The 20,841-nt window shown below is 42.5% G+C and overlaps 1 protein-coding gene across 2 annotated transcripts in view; it reads left to right on the forward strand.

Moving 5' to 3' along the window:
* Positions 1–20,841, forward strand: part of Sema5a (semaphorin 5A) — a 427,756-nt gene that overhangs the window by 360,922 nt on the left and 45,993 nt on the right. For both annotated transcript variants that reach the window (XM_040757698.1, XM_040757699.1), the window contains exons 14-16: positions 1,136–1,317; positions 2,995–3,138; positions 12,674–12,821. In XM_040757698.1, the coding sequence (XP_040613632.1) occupies positions 1,136–1,317; positions 2,995–3,138; positions 12,674–12,821 (474 nt within the window). The remainder of the gene's footprint in view (positions 1–1,135; positions 1,318–2,994; positions 3,139–12,673; positions 12,822–20,841) is intronic.

Genomic DNA, 20,841 nt, shown 5'->3' on the forward strand with positions numbered 1-20,841 from the left:
GTCTGTCACTGTGTGAGAGTCTCCAGCACTGGGTGAGAGTCTCTGTCACTGTGTGAGAGTCTCCAGCACTGTGTGAGAGTCGCCAGCACTGTGTGAGAGTCTCTGTCACTGGGTGAGAGTCTCTGTCACTGTGTGAGAGTCTCCAGCACTGTGTGAGAGTCTCCGCCATTGTGTGAGAGTCTTCAGCACTGTGTGAGAGTCTCCAGCACTGTGTGAGAGTCTCCATCACTGTGTGAGAGTCTCCATCACTGTGCACTCAGCTCTTTTTCGGTGTCACTGCCTTGAACTCCTTATATCCACAATGACAACAAAGCACCTGCCATTGACTCTCAGTGACAAGAAAGAGCCCAGTCATGTGATCCTCCTACACAAGTATTCCTCTGTAATCACTAAAGCTGTTGTTGGCATCAAGGGTCCTATCCAGATGCCTTACCCGTCCCTTTCCACTCTGAACAGCTCTGCACAAGTACCCTACAAGTTTGTCCATCCTTGGCAGCACAGTCCTCCAGTGCCCTTAGTAGCTGTCACATATGGTCATAAGCATATGCCAAGCCTGTCCTGGCCAGCATATAAACTCTGAGTGGTGCTTACAGCATAGCCTTGGCCAGAATAAGCCTGAGAACTATAGCAGTCTCATTACTCAGAGCCACTTAGATGGACGTGCCTGACATCAACCATTGTCATGTTCAAATAACATTTGGGCCAAACCAGGATAAATCCCTCTTGGACTTCTGTTGTTTTAGGGTGTGTAAAACCATCCACCAGATGTGTACATCTGTGGAGTTTTCTTATTCCTCAGGTTTCCCACATTGGTGGCTCATTCCGCCAAACCCTCATTCCGGAGTCATTAGCCTTTATTCCTCCACCTCCTCTTCTTACTCTTCTTTTCCTCTTCCCCTGATCCTCATTCCTCCCTCCTTTTCTCTCTCTTCTTCTCTACTCCATCCTTCTTGTCATCTCTAGCAGTGAGCTACGCTGCATGGCTTTAAAATATTCCCACACAAACTGCCAGTTTTAATTTTTTTAAATATTTTGAAAACGTTATGATTGCCGCTTGGGATGGGATCTTGTGTTTTCAGGTTGTTTTTTGGCAGCTTTACCCTTTCTAACACCATTGCTTGTGTTTGCCTTCCAGACCAGAAATCTCACTGTGGATGGGAGCTTTGGCCCTTGGTCTCCTTGGACACCCTGTACACACACGGATGGCCCTGCTGTGGGATCCTGCCTCTGCCGGTCCCGCTCCTGTGACAGCCCAGCTCCACAGTGTGGTGGATGGCAGTGCGAGGGACCCAGAATGGAGATCGCCAACTGTTCCAGGTGTGTGCCTCGGGTCCCTCTAATGTGCAGTCACATGTCATCTCGGAGTGTGGTGAGATCTGGGCAGTCACTCTTAATACAAGCCATCCGTTTAGCAGATGAAGGTGGCAGAAAGGGAGGGATACCCATCACTTAACTATTAAATCATCTGTGGAAGAAATTTTTAAACTGTAAGTTACGTTGTAAACTAAAATTGCTTATAAGCTCACAATTGGATAGGTAAACATTACTAATTTACTCAATATAATTGGCTTCTTTGAGGGAAATGACCTGTAACTAATATCTTTCTGAAACATGTGGCCAAAAAAACCCTACTGGTGGAACATGATGCATTATCTAGAAGGAATCTTTGCTCTATGCAGTGGTAGATCAGAACTCAACATACCCCAGCTCTACCGACTTCAAACCCTTGGTAACCCGAACAATGTGCATGTCAGGATCCACTGAGGTCATTTGAGCTGCCTCATGGTCGTTTCTCACTGCACTTGCTCGTCCTGCCTGCTTCCTCTGTACACCATGTCATCAGGAGAGCTTCTTGAATCCATTGCCAAGTTCCTTCCTCACTTGATTATTAACAGGCCATTTCTTAAAATCTTACATGCTTCTCAGAAGTCTAAAATGCAGAAACAATGAGGGGAAACTACCTACGAAGCCACTAGCTGAAGATAGGTTGGGATAATTGAATTGCATGAAAGGCAGGGAGACCTAACATGCCCGGGAAGGGTGGTCAGAGCAGCATGTGCAGACAAAAAGAAGGCAAGGCTTGTTTTTGTCAGCTGTTTTCATAGGGTGAGTCCAATTACCCCCATACAGTTTAAAGACGCCAAGGAGGGCCACAAAGATAAGGCTGTATAATAAAACAGAGAACACAGGTGTGTCAATATTGTATCTTGCTCCACATAATTTCTATTCAAGGAGGTGGATTCCATGAGTGCCTGCCGTAGGTTACTGGACTTATTTTGAAGATGACAAGGATTCTGTTTCTTGCTGTTTCATTACTAAAAGACTGGATCTCTGGGCTGAAATTGTTTGTCCCTTAGCCTGCAGTTCCTGTTGGAAGATCACCCTCTAAACAAGCTTACAGTGTGTCTTATTTCAGATTAAAATCATAAGTAAGTCGGCCTGCTTCAGTGAAGCTGTGGAAGTGTAGGCACGTGGCCATGTACTGACTCCATTGTAAGCCTCTGCCATCCTCTCTGTCATTACTTCATGGGGCTCTGTGGTTACCTGCAACTGCATCTCAGCAGCTTCCAGAAATGTGCAAAGCTAAGCTCATATAATAAAGACTTACTTAGAAGCTTGCCTCACTTATTTCCCAATTTCTGATAGTCCTGTTAGTTTTAGACACTTTTATTTACTTACTTTTGCATATGCAACATGGTCTTCAAATTATAAATCACATATATCATGAAGCTCCATGTATTTTTAAAGCTTAGAAAATTAAAATTTTAAAAGTAATATTAAAATCAGTGTGTTTCTGTGTTATGTAACAATTGTCTTCATAGGTAGAAAAAATTTAAAAGCAGAAATATGTTGTTGAGGTTGAAGTTAAGTTGTAAAGTTCTAATAATCTAGCGAGTTACTTTGACAGTATGTAGGGCTGTTTGCAATAGGAGCAGACAGGGCTCAGAATCTGAGCTGACTCGACCAAATGCTGAATCATTTCCTCTCCTGCAGGAATGGAGGCTGGACTCCCTGGACCTCCTGGTCGCCCTGCAGTACCACCTGTGGCATTGGCTTCCAGGTGCGGCAACGCTCCTGCAGCAACCCCACCCCCAGGCATGGAGGCCGTGTGTGTGTGGGTCAAAACCGGGAGGAAAGGTAGGTGCCAGTCATGTTCTTATGCCAGCATCCTCATGCTTCCCGCCATCCCAGTCCAGCCAGTTTCACTTTGGGATCTAGCTTAGTTTGTCTATGGCATTCCTCTCTTGTTAAGGTTAACCTGTACCTTACTTTTCTGACATCCTTCAGTTCTGGTCCTGTGTCCCTGTATGCTCCAACTGGCCCAGGGAATCCGTTCTCAAGTCACTGGATGCTCAGGAGCCAAAGGCACCTGTGTGCTGGGCTTCTGTGCATCCAGAACATGAGCTTGCTGGAGGATGGCTGTTGAGATAGTAGGTTAGTCCTGTGTCAGTGACTGCAAACCCCAGCAGGTCCTGGTGATAGGGCAGGTAAGATAAAGAAGTTCCGATCGGGCTGAGGTGCAGGAAAGCGAGAACACCTGGAAGGTTGTGTCTCTCTACCCTCTAGTCTGTGAATAAACATCCCACCTGAGCTGCAGACAGTAGCAGCCACAGTGGACATTGCTTTCCATGAAGACATTCACTGTCTAGAGCTCTATCAGGACGTTTCACCTTAGACTTGACTGCCACAAGGTGTTTTTATTGTTTTGTTATAGAATAACCATTTTGCCTTAACTCCAAAATCTACTCTCTGTTCTTTTTCTCTCCCTTGCCTACTGAATGCGTATCCCATTCTGACACTATTGAGAGTGAAAACTTGTAGGTGAAGTTCACGTTACTTTTAGGACATCACACATACACACATGTACACATGCGCGCACGTGCGCACACACACACACACACACACACCATCCAATTGAATGGCTTCCAGTGCCTTTTAATAAAAAATGTGAACTCCTGCTCAGTGTCATGGGTTCAGGGAGTCCCCTAAAAATGCCTTATTCCTATGTGGCCATGTACTTCTGTAAACAGAGGATAGACACACTGGTTTGTTTTCACGCAGTTTTGAGGTCTTGAATACATCTTGAAAGCAATTAGAAAGACCATTTTGCTTCTTCCTCCACCCAGTGTCTTTCTTACTAGTTAAGATTTCATTCCTTTTGACTAGAAAGAGAGGAAGGCCACTGTCAGGTACAGAAAGGATTTGCCACTTTTGAAGTGGCCCTGAAACAGTCTTGTGCTGGTCTGCAGTGTTCCATGTAGCACCAGTTGATAGGTGAGGAAGCTGAACATAGAGAAATATTCCTTGTACTTTTCCCTAGGCTTGTAAGAGTTTAAACTAGTTAGAAGGATTTTAAATTGTCACATTGTGTATCCCATTTGGGCAAAGTCACTTCAGGCTGTGCACAAACACTTCTATGGCATCTAGGCACTCTGCACACACCCTCTCCTTCCCCTGGCTGAACAGACTGGAAGGACAAGGCAGCCAACCTCTGTGGCCAAACACACCATGTTCTGTCTGTACGCCTGACTTCATAAAGTCACTTTCAGAAAAGGACTTTAAAAGTTATGACTAATGTGTTTGGGTGTCTCACACCTAACATGTTCTTCATTTATATGAGGCATATTATGGGGTGTTAGATAATGGATTGTTTACTAGAGGAAAGCTTTTTACTTCGAATAACAAAGAGATAGATAGTAAGAATGTGGAGTATGTATTGTTTTTATAAACTGATGCCTCTCTGTAACTATGCTTTCTGGAGAACTACCAGGAATTGCAGAAAAGCCAAATACTTGATGTACCTTGGTCTCTGTTAAACAAGCAGTTCTTATATCTCTTGCCCTGTTATATGGGGAGATCACACATCAGAGAAACTTCATCCTGATCCAGGCAGTGGAGATAATTGATTATTGGATTAAGGGAGTGTAGGGTACAGGATTCCAGGAACAGCCATAAGAAATGATTAATACATTTTATGGTATTTAGATAGCATTAAATTCAAAGAAGCCCAGAATGGCAACATCTAAATGAATCAATTCTCTCCACAAATTCAATTAATGCCAGCAACAAAGTTAATGATTTATACAAAAAGTTTTCAGTGTGTAACTCAATCTACAGCGAGTTTAGCCTTAAGAAAAATCTCCTTGGCTTTTCACATCTCTTTTTTTAACATGTGCAAGACAATATATGAATACTCTTTTTATTTTTGATGTTTCTTTGGAATGGGTTTCTTGAAGAGCAAGAGCTTACTGTAGGTACCGGTTTTCCAGAGGTCAGCAACAAGATGGGATGAAACAGACATTGGTACAAGCATAAAAGTGCAGTTGAGTTTGTTTTCTAATGCTCTGTCACTGTGGCTCTGTTGACTCAAACACAAACAACATGCAGTTATTGCCCCACTCTGTCAGAGGAGCCTCACGCCAAGGTCTCCAAGTTGTCAGCCAGATACTACCCCAAGCCCTTGACAACCTAGCCTTCCTAGCATGGCCTCCATCTCACCTCAAACTGAACATCTGGACTAATTACCATATTCACAAGACACAGCCTTGTCTGGCCATAATGGCCTAGTAAGAAGGAGATCATGCGCTCTGCCCACACTGCAGAGCAGGGGATTGTAGCATAATGGAGCTGGTTTCACTAATGTCACTTTAGAATGTATCTATCGTGGACAATTCTCTGTCTTCAAGTCACTGACACCCTTCCCATCTGCAGAATGCTGCTCATCTATTTACAGGGCTCCTGGTGTCATACTCCGTTAAATTATATTCCCAAAGCTCAAAGAGCCACTGCCTAAGAAAGATGTACATGAGGCTAGGTTGTTGTAGCACTTCTTTGTCTGTCAATCTCCATCCAAAAAGATAAGTTACCTGTCATCAGCATTCACACTATACAGCAGTCGGGGTGGCCAACAGATGACAGCTACGCCTATTCCTTTTAAAAAATGGAAGTGGGAGTCACTAAACATTTTATCCACAGGAATCCTGCAGTGTTGACAGGTGACTATTGGGAGTTGCTAATGATATGGGTATCCTGCTCCATGGACCTTGGGTCAGCCTTGTGGGCTCTTAGATCAGTTTCCTGAAATATCTTCCCTTTGCCATAAAGGCAGATGTTTGAAACTGGTGAAACTTGCATCAGCCTCATTCCTCTCAGTAGATTTGAGCTACCAAATGGAGCTTCATTCGCAGTTCCTGTTTCTTTCCATCTATGTTGCTGAAATTACTCTCTGATTAACTTTAAAAGGCTTAGGTAAGCCTCCTCGGGATTTGCTCTTCTAAACCAAAGACACAGTCTTTTTGTGACAGCCTTTTTCTGCCTTGCTGTCCTATTGAAGTGGCTAGAACACCACAGCTGGCAACTTGCTGGGCTTCTTCTGTGAGACTTAGATGGTCCCTGAGTCATACCCTTGTTCTTGGACTCTTTGTGCATGCTCACACTTGGCCCCCATTCTTCAATCTTGCCCATGTTTCCTCAAGAAGTTAAACAGGCATGCCCCAGCTTTGCTTGGCATCAGATGGTGGTTTGCAAAAGGATGGCTTCTGTGGACTCCTATATTTGAATGCTTAGTCATCAAGGAGTGGAACTCTTTGGAAGGATTAGAAGGATTAGGAGGTATGACCTTGTTGAAGGAAATTGGTCACTGGGGGTGGGCTTTGAGATTTAAAAAGCCCATGCGAGGCCAAGTCTCTGTCTCTGTCTCTCTCTCTCTCGCCTATAAATTAGAATGTAGCTTTCAACTATGATTCCAATGCCTGCCTGCATGCTGCCATGCTCTCCACCATGATGGTAATGGACTAGATCCCTGAAACTGTAAGCCAACCCCAATTAAGTGCTTTCTTCTATAATTTACCTTGGTCATAGTGTCTCTTCCTGGCAACAGAACAGTGACTAAGACATAACACTTGAGTGCTTGGGAGCTATTTCTTAATTTTAGATTTTTTTTTGCCATCAGAAAAATCTAATTCAAGTACCACCTGGCCCTTGTTCTTTTCACAATCTACCCCTTGTTTTTTTAATCTTTCGGTACTGTGAGCTGCAAGAATCCAGTAATGCCTTAACACTTTGATTTGAAATGTCCTCATCTGTGTAACTTCCTCCATACTTCTATGTCCTATTTCTCATATCCATATAGATGACAATTTATAGGCACATTCTACTAACTACTTACTTAAAAAAAAACTGTTCCATTTTCTTTTTACATTTTTTATTATGGTAAATTATAAACAATATAAATTAGCCACTTAGCAGTTTTAAGTGAAGAATTCATTGACATTAATTAAACTTGCATTACTGTGCAAAAACATCATAACTCCCCATTTCCAAAACTTTCTCATTACCACTAAGTAATAATATTTCATACCATCATTCTCCAGCCCCCTGGAAGCCCTGCTGACTATTCAACCCATTAATTTACTTATTCTGTGTATTTTATGTATTTGGAAATTTGTAATGCCTACGCTTTTGTGTCTTGCTTGCTTTACTTAGCACAATGTTTTCAAGCCATAAGTGTTGCATCTTATATCAGAACTGAGTCCCTTTTCTTGCATGGCACACAGCTGCATTTCCCTTGTTCAGTTGTCCATGAATGGACTCACGGCATTTCTTTCCCTTGCCTGTTTAAACTGTGTTAGTATCAACACTGGCTTATTGAAGTTCTGTCCCAGTTATTGTGTGCAAATATCTATGAGTGGAAGTGATGGTTGTATGTACTGTTTTAGATGTCAGGCTACTGTCCACTCCAGCTTCGCCATGCCTATTCCCACCACAGAGCACAAGAGTTTTGGCTTCTCCACAATCCTACCAATGCTTATTATGTCCGGGTTGGGTTTGTACCATCCTACTTGACATGAAGAAGTCGTTTGGATTTGGATTCCACCAGCATCTACATGATGCTGAGTATCCTCTCCTGTGCTTACTATACATCTGATTGGAAGATGTCTCCATTCCTCTGGTTTGCCTACTTTCTAGCTGAGCTACCTTTTTTGTTGTTCTGTTGTAGTTCCTCATTCTATTTCCTGTGTAAATTTCTAATACGTCATTTGAAGTGATTTAGAATTTCCCCTGCCTCTGCTTCTCAGAATTCTCACTTCCACCTATTTCTTGGTCTCAGAGCCTTTCCAGCACTTTTTTTGGTGCCTCTTACACTAGCACTGGGTTCCACAGTACCTGGTCTGTTTCAGAGTGCACATTATGACTACAAACTTGATGGTGTAAATTGCTTGTGCATCTGTGAGTTCCTAGCCTGGACACAATCTTCCTACCTCTTTGGAAGCAATCTGTCAGGAGGCTGCAATAAAGGAGTCACAGCTTTGTCCCCTGAGGAACACCTGGACCAGGGTCTGCTTCTGTGTTTGTGCCGCTGTGGGCAGCCTTCCTGTCTGAAGGGCTATCGGGCTGGGGACCTCAGCTTCTTGGTGCATCTGAATTCAAGGCCACCATCAGGCCCCTGACTTACCATATTGTTTGCTTCTTTAAAGTCAGAAGAGTAGGTATTCTTGAAATAAAGCTATTTCAACATTTATGTGTCATAACCACAGAAGGGACACCTGCCTGTCCTGATCCCTGTAAGTTACACCCATATTCAGGGGAGTTCATGAGTTGTGATTTCCTAAAGGTAAAGAGCATGGGCTCATATCAGAGATTGTCCAAAATGTTATCAAGTTAAGGGTCTCGGGGGCTAAGGAGATTGTATCTGACTCTAATGTTACTGGAAATGTTATTGCTCAGTGATGTGTAATATGGAAGTTTCTACTCTCTCCTATGTGCTGTCTTAAACATGGTGTGTTTAATAGGTATCTAGTTATCTGGTGCCATAAAAGACTTAATTTTTCTGGTATGTTTCTGTGAACCAAGTAAATATGAAGCAAGAAAAACAGTTCCCCTCATAGGCCTCCGTTAGGTGGGGCTAGCAAATTGTCATGAGGAACCAGCATAGTCTCAACTAGATTAGAAGGAAATATGATAAGACAGTCAGTGCTGTAAATCTAGCCTCGATGGGATTATAGAATATCAGTATTTTTAGAGAAAGTAGGTTTGTGGAAAACTGGATGATTTATAGGAAGACAATGTTAGGTTATTAGTTAGCTTTTAAATGTAAAATAACAGCAATCATGAGAAAATTAAAATCTTAATTTTTAATGCGTCATAAAATGTGCCTGTGACTTTCAGACACTGAAGACCCAATAGAGACAGTAATATGCTAAAGGCATTAGCCTGTTTTTTTAAAAAGCCAGAAGACTGGAGAAATGGGAACTGAATGCTGGCCCATTGGGCAAATATTTATCCATAATTAACAATGGTCTGAACAACCAGAGATACCAGTATGACTGCTGCTTGTACAATTCACTAAGGAGACTATATGTATGGGCATGGGTTAGGCAAGGGGGCTCAGAAAGAAAGTGTGTTTCACATCACGGAATAGAATCCAGACTGAGGGCCTTGGCAGGGTCCAGACTCTAACCAACCACACTAATTTGGAATTCTGCATAAAGAGACAGCCCAGCCATTTCTGTTTCCTTCTGACCATCCTTATTAGGGACATCACCTCTACAAATCTCCACGTAGCTTGTTTCACAGGAGAACTGTGGAGAGAGAATGAAAGAAAATGTGAGGTGGGCTGTTGGTGGCCGTAAGTCCCAGCCCAAGGGATAGTTGATTAACACTGGTTCAAAGTCCAGAGTTGCATGTGCAGTTAACCTTGCGGAGATTTTAACTGTAATAACAAGCTGAGCGCTCTCAGAGGTGGCCTGCTGCAGGCGAATACAAGAAAGTATTTGTGCACACTGATTTATTTGGCTCTGGGGATGTGGCAGCACTGCTACTGTGCGCTTTATTAAAAGTCAAGGGTTTTATAGGCATTTTTAGTAGGATTTCCTGTGCCTTCTCCTGTGTGTGTGTGTGTGTGTGTGTGTGTGTGTGTGTGTGTGCACCCACATCGGTGTTCACTGAAAATGGAAACTAGGGGAAAGCAGTGTGAAAAACACATACATTTAAAGTATCAGTCGGCTTATGAATGTGAGATGTCTTCTTTCTCTTGCTGGCCCTCTTGTGAGCTACATGTGGATATTTTGAATTAAATGTGCAATGTTCTGAATTTTCTTGACTTCTCAAAACCTGTTCTCAAAATAAATAGCTGCTCCTTCCTGGAACTCTCCAAGCACTGGTAACTGGCATATACATGAAAATCTACTTACTGTACTCCAGAGCTCTCTCTCTCTCTCTCTCTCTCTCTCTCTCTCTCTCTCTCTCTCTCTCTCTCTCTCACACACACACACACACACACACACACACACACACACACACGTGTGTGTGTGTATGTCTCTGTCTGTTTGTCTCCCTCTGTTTTTCTCTCCCCCATGTTTAAATAAACCCTTCTCCAGATGGACACATTAGAGTATCCAGTGTCTTTGACCCTAGGAGCCCAGGCATCAGGAGTATGTGCCGCCCTCTTTAGAGCAATACCACATATTTTTCCTGTGGTAAATACTGAAAAGACAAAGAGTGACAAATACACAGAACCATTGGCTATTTGATATGTCAAAGTGTGTAGATGCTAGCCTGCTATCTTGGGTAATACTTAAGTATGAAGAGGCTCCTCCGGGAATGGCAGTGTCCTCTGCCTCTCCCTGGAAGTGAGATGCTGACTCTGGAGCCCACTGCTTATTCTTCTGTGCATTCATTCACACAGTTGCTTTATGATGTTTCCACCATGCCCAGTGCCATCCATTTCTCGTCCTCTCCATCTGTCCACACCGCCCTATCTAACCTACAGTGCTTCTCATTTTCATTGCGGCAACCCAGACTCCAATGGTTAGTGTTTACCACTTCCTGCTTGTGACCTCCCCTGAGGTCCAGGCTCCTAATGAACTCAGAGGGCTTCTCAAGTCTTGGGACTGTGGCCACCAGTGGGATGAGGTGCCAGCCATAAAGGAGGAGCCTTCAGTCTCACTCTGATGGTTCTATTTGGCTTGCGGAGTTCTATGAGGCTTTCTTTAGTTTTTTTGGTATTTGGCAAAGGTGGATCATTCCATCTCGTGTCATCTCTTTCTGTTCTCCTTTCAACACTGTTACCCTTCCTTGCTTGCCTTTCCCTTTGTGCCTTTAACTAACATCCAAAACACCAGCAACTACTCCCTACACCTCATCCCAGCATCATATTCTACCTTGACCTTGACCTTTCCTCCACACACCGTGTACTCATTCCCAAGGTCTCCCGTCCTCCATCAGGCTCCCGTCCATTTTATGGAAGACAGCTTAACCCTACCAGAGTATCTATTGAGAAATCACACAGTTCCTCTCCAAGGATTATTCTCACCATTCCTCATCTTTTCTGCTTCTAAACTCACTTTAGCCGGAGTTTCAAGTTCAATTTCAATGTACATTAAATGATAAAAGTATCACCATGAATCATGATGGTGTCTTATGCTGTGCACATTTAGAGAGTGTGTCTGCTCTCGTTATTTATCTGAGACTGTGAGCACCTATTCAGGAAGCCCTCTGTGACTCACGTTGCACAGCACTCTACAAAATCCAGTTGTTACTCACAATGGTGACATGAGGGTCACTGGCTTAGGCCCAAAGGTCTGAGCACTCTACAAAATCCAGTTGTTACTCACAATGGTGACATGAGGGTCACTGGCTTAGGCCCAAAGGTCTGAAGCTCTGTTGGCTACTTCTTAAGGAAGAGATGGCCTTGCAAGTGAGAAAGTTGTGGGGAAAATGTCTTATGTTTTGATACTCCTGAGATGGTAAGTTAGACTCAGTAGGCAGACAAATGAATGTAAATAGTCCTGTAAATCACCAAAGTTGCTATTAAATTTGGCTACATTCCACAGTTAAATTCTTCCTCCATGTGTGCTACCACGTGTAGAATGCCAGTCCATTTCCTCTTGTGTTTGTTTCTTTCACTTCACTCCATTTCGTATGCAATTGTAAAGACTTCAGAGAAATTAAGTCATCACAGGGCCAGAGAAGAAGAGGGGTACTTAACTTCAAAACTGGCAAAGTGAATGTCTATATATAGGTACAGGAATTAGCATCTGTAAAATAGTTCTAACGTTTGTAAAAATATAGTAATCAGATATTTAGTCATCTGTGCTCTTTTAACTGGAAATCACTTAAAGTTGTTCTGAGAAACTAAACGAAAAACTTAAAAACATAAGCTCAGTAGCCAGTGTTGTGAGCCTTCAGACCAAGCTAATGCTTTAAGTCTTTGTCTTCAAAAGATTATCAACTTACTTGACTGAAAGATAAGAAACTCCAAGTGAAGCTGTGCTGACTTTGAATTCATAACCTACGCTATCTTTTGATGTTTATGCCTAGCAGATAAATGTCCTACCTCGATATTTTCTGTTTGCACCTATGTTGGGGTGTCTATTGAAGGGTTTTGTTCTGTCTCGTTTCTCCTTTACTTGGCTGCACAGGAAGTTCCATCCTGCATTGTGAGTTCAGCATTCTCTTTGCTGTCTGCCATGAATCCCATTGTCTGTGCACACTCAGCATGGCCAGCACCCCTCTGCCTCCTGTATGGTGCAAGCACTCCAGACACAGAAAGCCCTTCATGCAGAGCATGCCTATCTGTCCAACATCTGGCACAGGGATGGGAAACAACATGGCCGGTGGCCTCCTGTGGCACTCAACAGTCTCCTTTTCCTCTGGGTTTTCCTTGTTACAGATACTGCAATGAGCATTTGCTCTGCCCACCACACGTGTTCTGGACAGGCTGGGGACCATGGGAACGGTGCACGGCCCAGTGCGGGGGTGGCATTCAAGCCCGCCGTAGGACCTGTGAAAATGGGCCTGACTGTGCAGGATGTAATGTGGTAAGTTACCACCTCACTCCCAACCCACAATCCAGAGCCCAGTACCCAGACTCAAAACCCCCTGGAAGTTCTATGCATGCAAGATGCTCCCAGCATACTAGAAGGTCAACACTCTTAATAGACGTTAGCACTAGGCCATGTGCACTCATAGTGACTATGCTCACACTTGACCCACGGCGAACACTGATGCATTTTACACCAGATAGCCTGCAAATCTTTATGCTCTACAGAACCTGCATGTTGTATAGACATGAAATGGGCAGACATTGAATGCTCCTTTTTGTGATCTCACACACCGGCTCCTCTTTAAATGTCAATTCTGCTGCAGACACCATACCTTTTATGAACATCAAATGTTCTGTAAATACTAGATCTGTTTTGTTCCAGTCCCCCAGGCTGTGAGACTTTAAAGCGTGTACAAGTACCTCTTGTTAATGAGAATGTGGAGGGCATGGTGGAAATTTAAAGTCACCTGAATTAAGTATTGACATATGGAATAAACTGAGAAATCTTCTAGTTCTAAGGAGCTGTGGCAAAATCTTGCACCTAGCAAATTTTGGTCACTCTGATTGGTCTAAGGAAAGGAATGATTACCCTGTGCTGGGCTCCCAGGCACACAGAATACAATGTGGACGTGACACTGTGTGGTGACAGAGAAACTGGCACCATTGTCAAGGTGAGTTGGCACACATCAGAGGGAGTAAAAGACCACTTACTGGTTTTGTTTTTCTTCTGCCTTAGTAGCACATATTTCTTTTAACATTTTAAGCTGACAAATAAAACAACGTGCATGGGATGTTTTTCCAAAGGCCCATTGTTGTGCACCCTGCTTTTCTCTTAGGGTGGCTATGCACTGAGCCCATGCTGGCCACAGTCTGGGTGAGGCGGGGTGGGGAGTGCTGGGTGGAGACACTCACCGTGGGACGTGCTGGCTTGACATTCTCCAAGTGACCTTTGCAACTAGGTTTTTGATACTTCCACCCTCGTTTCCTGAGGCTAACCAATATCTTTTATGCTGCTGTGAAGCTTGTTTTGTGAAATGTATAACCAGAGAAACTCCAGAGAGTCAATGGGACTTTGGAACAGGCAGAAGGTTATGAGGTGCTGTATCAGGTCTTAGACCAGACAAGGAGGCTTTGCTGGCTAGGATTTGCTAGTAAGTTTCTTCGTCCTCACAGTGGTAAAGCTACTGTAGTGTTGTTAGCCAATACATCCGTGATCCTGAGCTCACTTGTGATCATAAAAATTTTCATATAATATGGGTAAGTTGCATAGATAGGTAGATGATAGATAGATAGATAGATGATAGATAGGAAGGAAGGACAGATGGATACAGATGATGAGTATACAATCCCTGAAGACTTGCTCATCTGATGGAAACCCTTTACTCACTGCTGAACTGACTCATCTCCTCTTGTGCCATCCATGTGGACTCTGTCCTTGCACCTAACATTTACTGTAGAAAAGCATGAAAGGAGTGCCCTGAGTTAATCATACAACTGCACTCTAAACACGTTGCAGACCCAAGAACTCAGAAAGCAGTGTACAGCCAATAATGACATTAACAGACAGACTGATCCTCAGAAAGTTCTGTGAATGGAAAGGAAGCATGTCCCTTGTGAAGGTTCCTGTGAAGGTGATAGGTTTGATTGCAAATACAAATACTGAAGGCTCTCCAAAATGTTGGCATTTGTTTATTTGTATGGCACAGTATGGTGGTCATGGAAACTCAAGCATATTTGAGGAACAAATTTTTGACACACGGAGGAGACCTACACCTCATGTGTGCACCTGAGTCATGTTCACTGGCCTCTGGGTTCCTGTATCCTCAAGGATCAAGTCGGTGTCTGGAATCTTCTGTGACTCCAGCACCCCTTCTATGGACCTTGGAGCACATGTTTTCAACTGAATGACTGACCATGCCCAACAGTGTTCCTCCCTGATGACTCAGCTCTTTGAAGAACTCGGAATGTGACATACCTCGACACTAGGATACTTAATGAGGAGAGGAAGCAGTTAGATCCCTACTCCAGACCAAGGCATCACTGGGGCTCCTGGGCTCCTCTCTAATTGCCTGTTCTTTGCAAGGCAAGTGAGAGAGCTAGGTGTATGTGTAGAGCCCCTCCCATCCAGGCTCTGCTTCTGTGTTCCCTGGAGACCTGATTGAGTGCTGCTGTGTACACATTCAGGTAGACATCTTCTGTTGAACCATAGGCCTCTAGCATCTGAGAAACACTGAGGTTTGATTTCATATAATACACTATGTTTTCATTTGTTCTGTCTAGTGCCAAAGCCAACGTGGCCATTAATCAAATAGAAAGTAATGTGATCACCATTATTGGCAGCAACACCTAATCAGAAAAGAAATAAAATATAACAGCAGAACACATTTTATATGTCATTTCATTTTAAATTATCTCAGTATAATATACATATAAATACTTTGCTAACATACAAATAGTAGTTTGTGTTGACTGTCTTTCCCGTATTTATCCTTATGTCCACCTGTTTTCATAATAAGTAGTAACCACAATATCTTAGTTTATATTTGCAAGTTCAGCTTACTGTACACTCCCACTTGCTTTATATTTTTGTGATAAACAGCATGGCCAAAGCAACGTGGGGAGAATAAGATAATGTTTCCTCTCACAACTCCCAGATCATACTCCATCACTGATGGAAGTCCTGGCCAAGGTAGGAACTGAATCAGAGACAGTGGGGGAATGCTGCTTTCTGGCTTGCTTCTTTTGGCTTTCTCAGAAACCTTACCACTCAGTCCTACCTGTCCAGTGCTGCCTGTACCACACACAGTGTCTGGACCCTCTTTTCTCAATTACTTATTGAGAAAACACCACACAGGCATAGCCATAGACCAGTCCTATCTAGGCAATTCTTCCTAGATGAGGTTTCCTCTTCCAAGGTGACTCTAGATTTGTGCTGAGTTGACAGCTAAAGGTAACTAGGGCACAGTTGAATTAAATGGTAACTATGTACATTGAATCACATTCTACACATTGGGGTCATGTAGAATGTAGTGATAGCCTGAATTCTTGCTGTATAATAAGATGGTTCTCTCTTACTAAGCACCTTCCATATATCATACATTGCACTAAAGGTAAATAAAATGCACTCTATTTTGCTGTATTAGGAGAGGTGGTTTTCATTAATGCCTCTACCTGGGAGATGAGAAAGCTCAACTTGAGAAAAGTTAATGAGCCTGTCCAATAACAAGATGTCAGTAAATCAGTAGATTACTAGACCAGATCTAATGCTCTGACATAAATAGAATGTAAAGACTTCATTTACATAATGTTTTGGAGAAAAAACCTGACTTTTCTTTGTTCTTATTTATTATGAACCATATCTTAAAAGAAAGAAAAGCATTTTTTTTACTTTTTGTCTTGTTTTTATGTTTTGATCCATCATTTATAAGCACTGTTGGTTTTTTTATTTGTTTTTATTTTGAGAATATCACCCATGTGTACAATGCAAAATATATACCCCTTATTTATCCCCTCCAATTGTTACTATATCCCCTAATACACCTCGTTTCTCAAAATTATGTCCTGTTTTTGAAGCCTACTAAATTCAGTCACTGTTGCCCATGTGTGCATGGTGTGACGCCATCCACAGGAGTAAGGGAAAACTACCAGTAACTACCCACTTCCAATAACTCCATGCCTTAGACACTCTTGAGTTTAGTAATAATAGTGTCCTGCTTCTCCCTTCCTACCGTGAAAACATTATAAGGAGATTACTCTGAGAATAAAACGAAAAGGAAACAAAATCATGTAAAAAAATATCAATCCGATGGTCTGGTTAAAGGTTAAAACACAGGAAAGAAAGAATTTACAAAGTGCCAAAGGCTGTATTGTGTGAGTATGGTTGCTTCCTAAGTTAACGCAACCCAAATCCCCTGAAAGGGCAGTAAGTGCTTTATAATGGAGAAGTAAAGGCAGCCTTACATACAGCAAAAATAATTCAAAGAGTAAAATAGACTTGAATGTTGTCTGCATTGTATTTCTTACTGGAATACCACACAAAGAATGAAGCAATGGACCAGAAGTTTGATCTAAAATATCAACAGGGAACAAAGGACATATTTATGTCCTAGATGTAAGAGGGGGTCACAAAGGGCCCAGTAATGTCAGGAAGAAAGACCTTGAAATCAATACCATCCAAAGAGATTCTGTGACAGTTAATCAGAGATGGCTGAACACATACAGGTGTGTTTTTATCCAGGAATGACACTGTGAATACATTTGGAAGCTAGTGAAATTGGCAAGTGGAACTTAGGGAGGTTTTGATGGACAAAATAATGGAAGGATTACATATCCCCTTGTTTTTTGTGTTAGCACACAGGAATCTACAAAAACACACCTCATATTTTTGCTATTTCCCAAATGAGAAAATCAAGAACCATGGAAAGCCAGTAGATGGGAGAGAAAGATCCTGTTCAGCGTTTCTACCCTGTTCCTGAGTAGTCCCTGTGCATGCTGGTCCTTCCAGAGCACATATCACTGAGGCTGGGGATGGGGGTGTTAGCTCCTAGCTCACCCCCACCCCACCAGCCCAGGGAAAGGAGCCTAAATAGACACATTCTATATTTGCCTTGAACTCGAGTTTTTATTTCTAGTGTGTCCATAGACTTTTACTCAGGCCAGAAATGTATAATCCAGGTCAGTTTTAAGGGGCCCCATTATCAGGGCAGAAACTATTTTAGATGTTTGTGATTCAGTTTTAAGTCTGAGGTGCACACAGTGCTGCCTGTTCACCAGCTTTGTCTTCCTGTGCTGGTTCAGGGGTAGGGTTCAGAACAAGGCCACCTGCTGTGCCTCTCCCTTCGCTCCTGTGTTTTCAAAAATTTAAGGTGATTTCAAAAATTTACTGTCTGCAAGTTGACAATATTCTGAGGGACACTAGAGACCATCTTCATAATTTTGTTTTTAAAAATGTTTTCATCCCAACTTCTGACACTACTAACATTTTTTCTGGGTGTAAATAATCTAATAGTATGAATTGAATATTTTATAGTATATTTCATCAGATATTTTCCAAGAATTTTTTGGTATAGTTTCTTAAACTCTGACAGAATTTTGACATCAGGGACAATGATATCTGGATCAGGTAGCAACATTATAGTGTTGTGCAGGCAAGTCAATAACCATTTTAAGACAAATCTATTCCTTCTTCCTAGAGTGCTACGATGCTTGGCAGAAACTTTTTAAATTTTGGGGCTAAAATATCATCAGATTACAACATTTTCTTTGCAGCATTATCTATTTTTTTCTTCAGATAGGAAAGTGCTACTTCTCTGTGTCACAAATAGGAAGAGAACTTGGGAAACTGAGGTTTATACACTTGAACAGGGTTTGAACATTGCTTGGTTGGCTCCTTTTAGTGAGTTCAGTATAGTAATTTGGGTCTTAAGTACCCTGAAATTGTCTGTGTAATGAAGACTCATCCCCAAACTCACAGTCAGAACCTTTAAGGGGTGAGACTTATGGGAAAATGTTAGATCAATGGAGTTGCACCCTTGAAGGGGATACTGGCTACCCCTCTTTTATTCTCTCCTCTACCTCCTCTCCATAACACGGATTTTGCTCCTCTGTTTGCCCTGCTGGGATATACTGCCTCACCTCGGGGCATAGAGTGACTAACTAATGAGGTTCTGAAATCTCTGAAATGATGAGTTAACATAATCCCTTTCTCTGAGTCAGTTGATTATTCCAGGGAATAACAGAAATTGAGCACAGTTAGAGTCCTTTGTATGATGCTGGAAGCTTTCTCATCTTGATCAGTGGTTGCCCAGGGAACCCTGGTGCTGACTTGCACGGCAGAAGCCCTGTAAGGAGGTGCATGGCAAGTGTTCTTCTACACTCTTGCTTGCTTGGATCCCCTTTACAGACTGAACCCTACACTGCAAGCACTGCCCTCCAGCAACCACTTTACATTATATGCGTGGGTTACTTGATAATGACAACACTTTGGAACTAGATCAACTTCTGAATTTTTATTTGCTGCCCCAGAAATTCACTCACAAGCATCGGCATGTCTATGCTGTTCTCAGGAGCTGCCATTGGCTTCGTTTGGAAGCTTTTCTTTAATCAAGCCAAAGACCTTTCTGGTTTAGATATTACAAATTTTATCTATTGTTTGGGACAGCACCATTTTATAAACGTAAAAAGATATTTTTCCTAAAGTTTGATACCTACAATCAACGAGTTAATTCTAATTCTATTCAAAGAAAAATTATAGATAAAATAATAATATTGGTGGGTTTTGCCTAATGGAATTGCAAGGTAATTTATTACTTATTTCAATGACTCAGAGACATGGAATTCATGTTAGAATATCTATCTTATGTATTTTGAAGCCTGGCACCAAAAAAGAAAGGTGGCTTGGGTCCTGCTATGTGTACAGGCTCAAGACCAGCTATTTGAGCTGGCAGCCCACATGTTTTTCCTCTGCACTGCGTGACCTCACTTAACATCTTAAAGGTAACTGAGTGAGGAAGAACTTGGGTTTCCTCTTGGATCCAACATAGAGAAGTCAACTTTGGCTACTTGAGTATGATCAACACCTAATGAGGTGAGGTGAGCGATGTGAAACACTGAAAGACCACTAAACACACAGTGGCTAAAGAGCATCTGCATAACTGGGGTTCCTGGGGAAAGCACCAATGTCAGGACTTCCCCAGTCTCCCTGAAGCTACTGCATTGCATCAGGCATGCAGTGCACTACATAGCTCTAAGGAGGTGTTGCATATCACAATGACATTAACATAACTCCGAAGATGGGCGGTGTGCAAGGGTGCCCCTCCAGTCCTGTTCTGACTTCTTCACAACCTCAGAAACATCTTGGCCTCACCATTATTTATGATCCTATTATGATTCACAGTTAGCTACTGGAGGCACCAAGCATCACATCTTAGCTTGAGCTCTGTGTAAAGTAGAACAGGAGACCAGACAAGGTCTTAGAGAAAAAGATTATTTGAGAGATAAAATTACAGCAGAGAGGGAGAGAGAAATGGAGAGAGGAATAACCTGTTATTGAGGTCACTGATGTAGGCAACAAAGACCTGATTGCCTTTTGCAGCAGGGAAGCCAGAAAGTGCCTCTTAAAAGTTACTGGCATTCATGGATCACTTGAGTGAAGGATGCTACCAGGCTGCATCCCACAGTCTCCTGGAACTGGAGAGAAAACCCAACATGAAGAGCCACCTGTATTCCAGTGGGTGAGGGTAGATATAAACTACACACTGCCTTTCCGAAGCAGTAAAGAGAGATCAAGTTACGTGCCACATCTGACTTTATCAAAAGAAATTCCAACTTTGCTGGAACAAACCAATGAGAACAGAGTTCTGAAGCTATCATCCAATGGTTGGAATTAAAGTATACTGGGGCCCTCCTGCCTTGCAACATCCCATTGGCCCCTGGGAAATTTCCATCCATCAAAGAGTTGTGAGTATGTACTACTAGGCCATATCATTTCATTTTCCAGCAGACATTTTTGTGCATCACAGTGACTCTCTCCATCCTTTGGAACTGTTTCTTTTCTTGGTTACATGGAAAACAAAAGCTGCTTAGAATTTCCAGACAAGGTCACTTTGGTCTTAGAAAGAGACACACGAAGGTAAGGCTCCTTTATTCTGGTACCAGAAAGTTGAACTGTAGCTGCTGCCCACTCGTTGACATCCTGAATGGGTCAAGAGCAAAGCCAGGATGGAACAGCAGGTTTTAAGGGGCTTTTCTTCCTAGAAGCTGGCCTAGCTATGCACAGGATGAAGTCTGACCTATGAGGTCAAGCGTTTCATGGCTTCAGCTGGTTTGAATCCAATTCATTTTAACTGCTGTGTCCTTTTCTTTCCCTTAAAAGAAGCTGCCCTTCTAATGTCACTTAATAACTGAAAAGACAAAGCATGTGGTTCCTTCACAACCACTGTAACTGAATGAGCTGGTTTAAGGATCTTCACGTGATGTGTTATTAGGGAAGCCAAACGGATATTCTTGCCCTTCGT

This window comes from Mesocricetus auratus, unplaced genomic scaffold (genome assembly GCF_017639785.1).
Source record: "Mesocricetus auratus isolate SY011 unplaced genomic scaffold, BCM_Maur_2.0 Super-Scaffold_100015, whole genome shotgun sequence".
Lineage (NCBI taxonomy): Eukaryota > Metazoa > Chordata > Mammalia > Rodentia > Cricetidae > Mesocricetus > Mesocricetus auratus.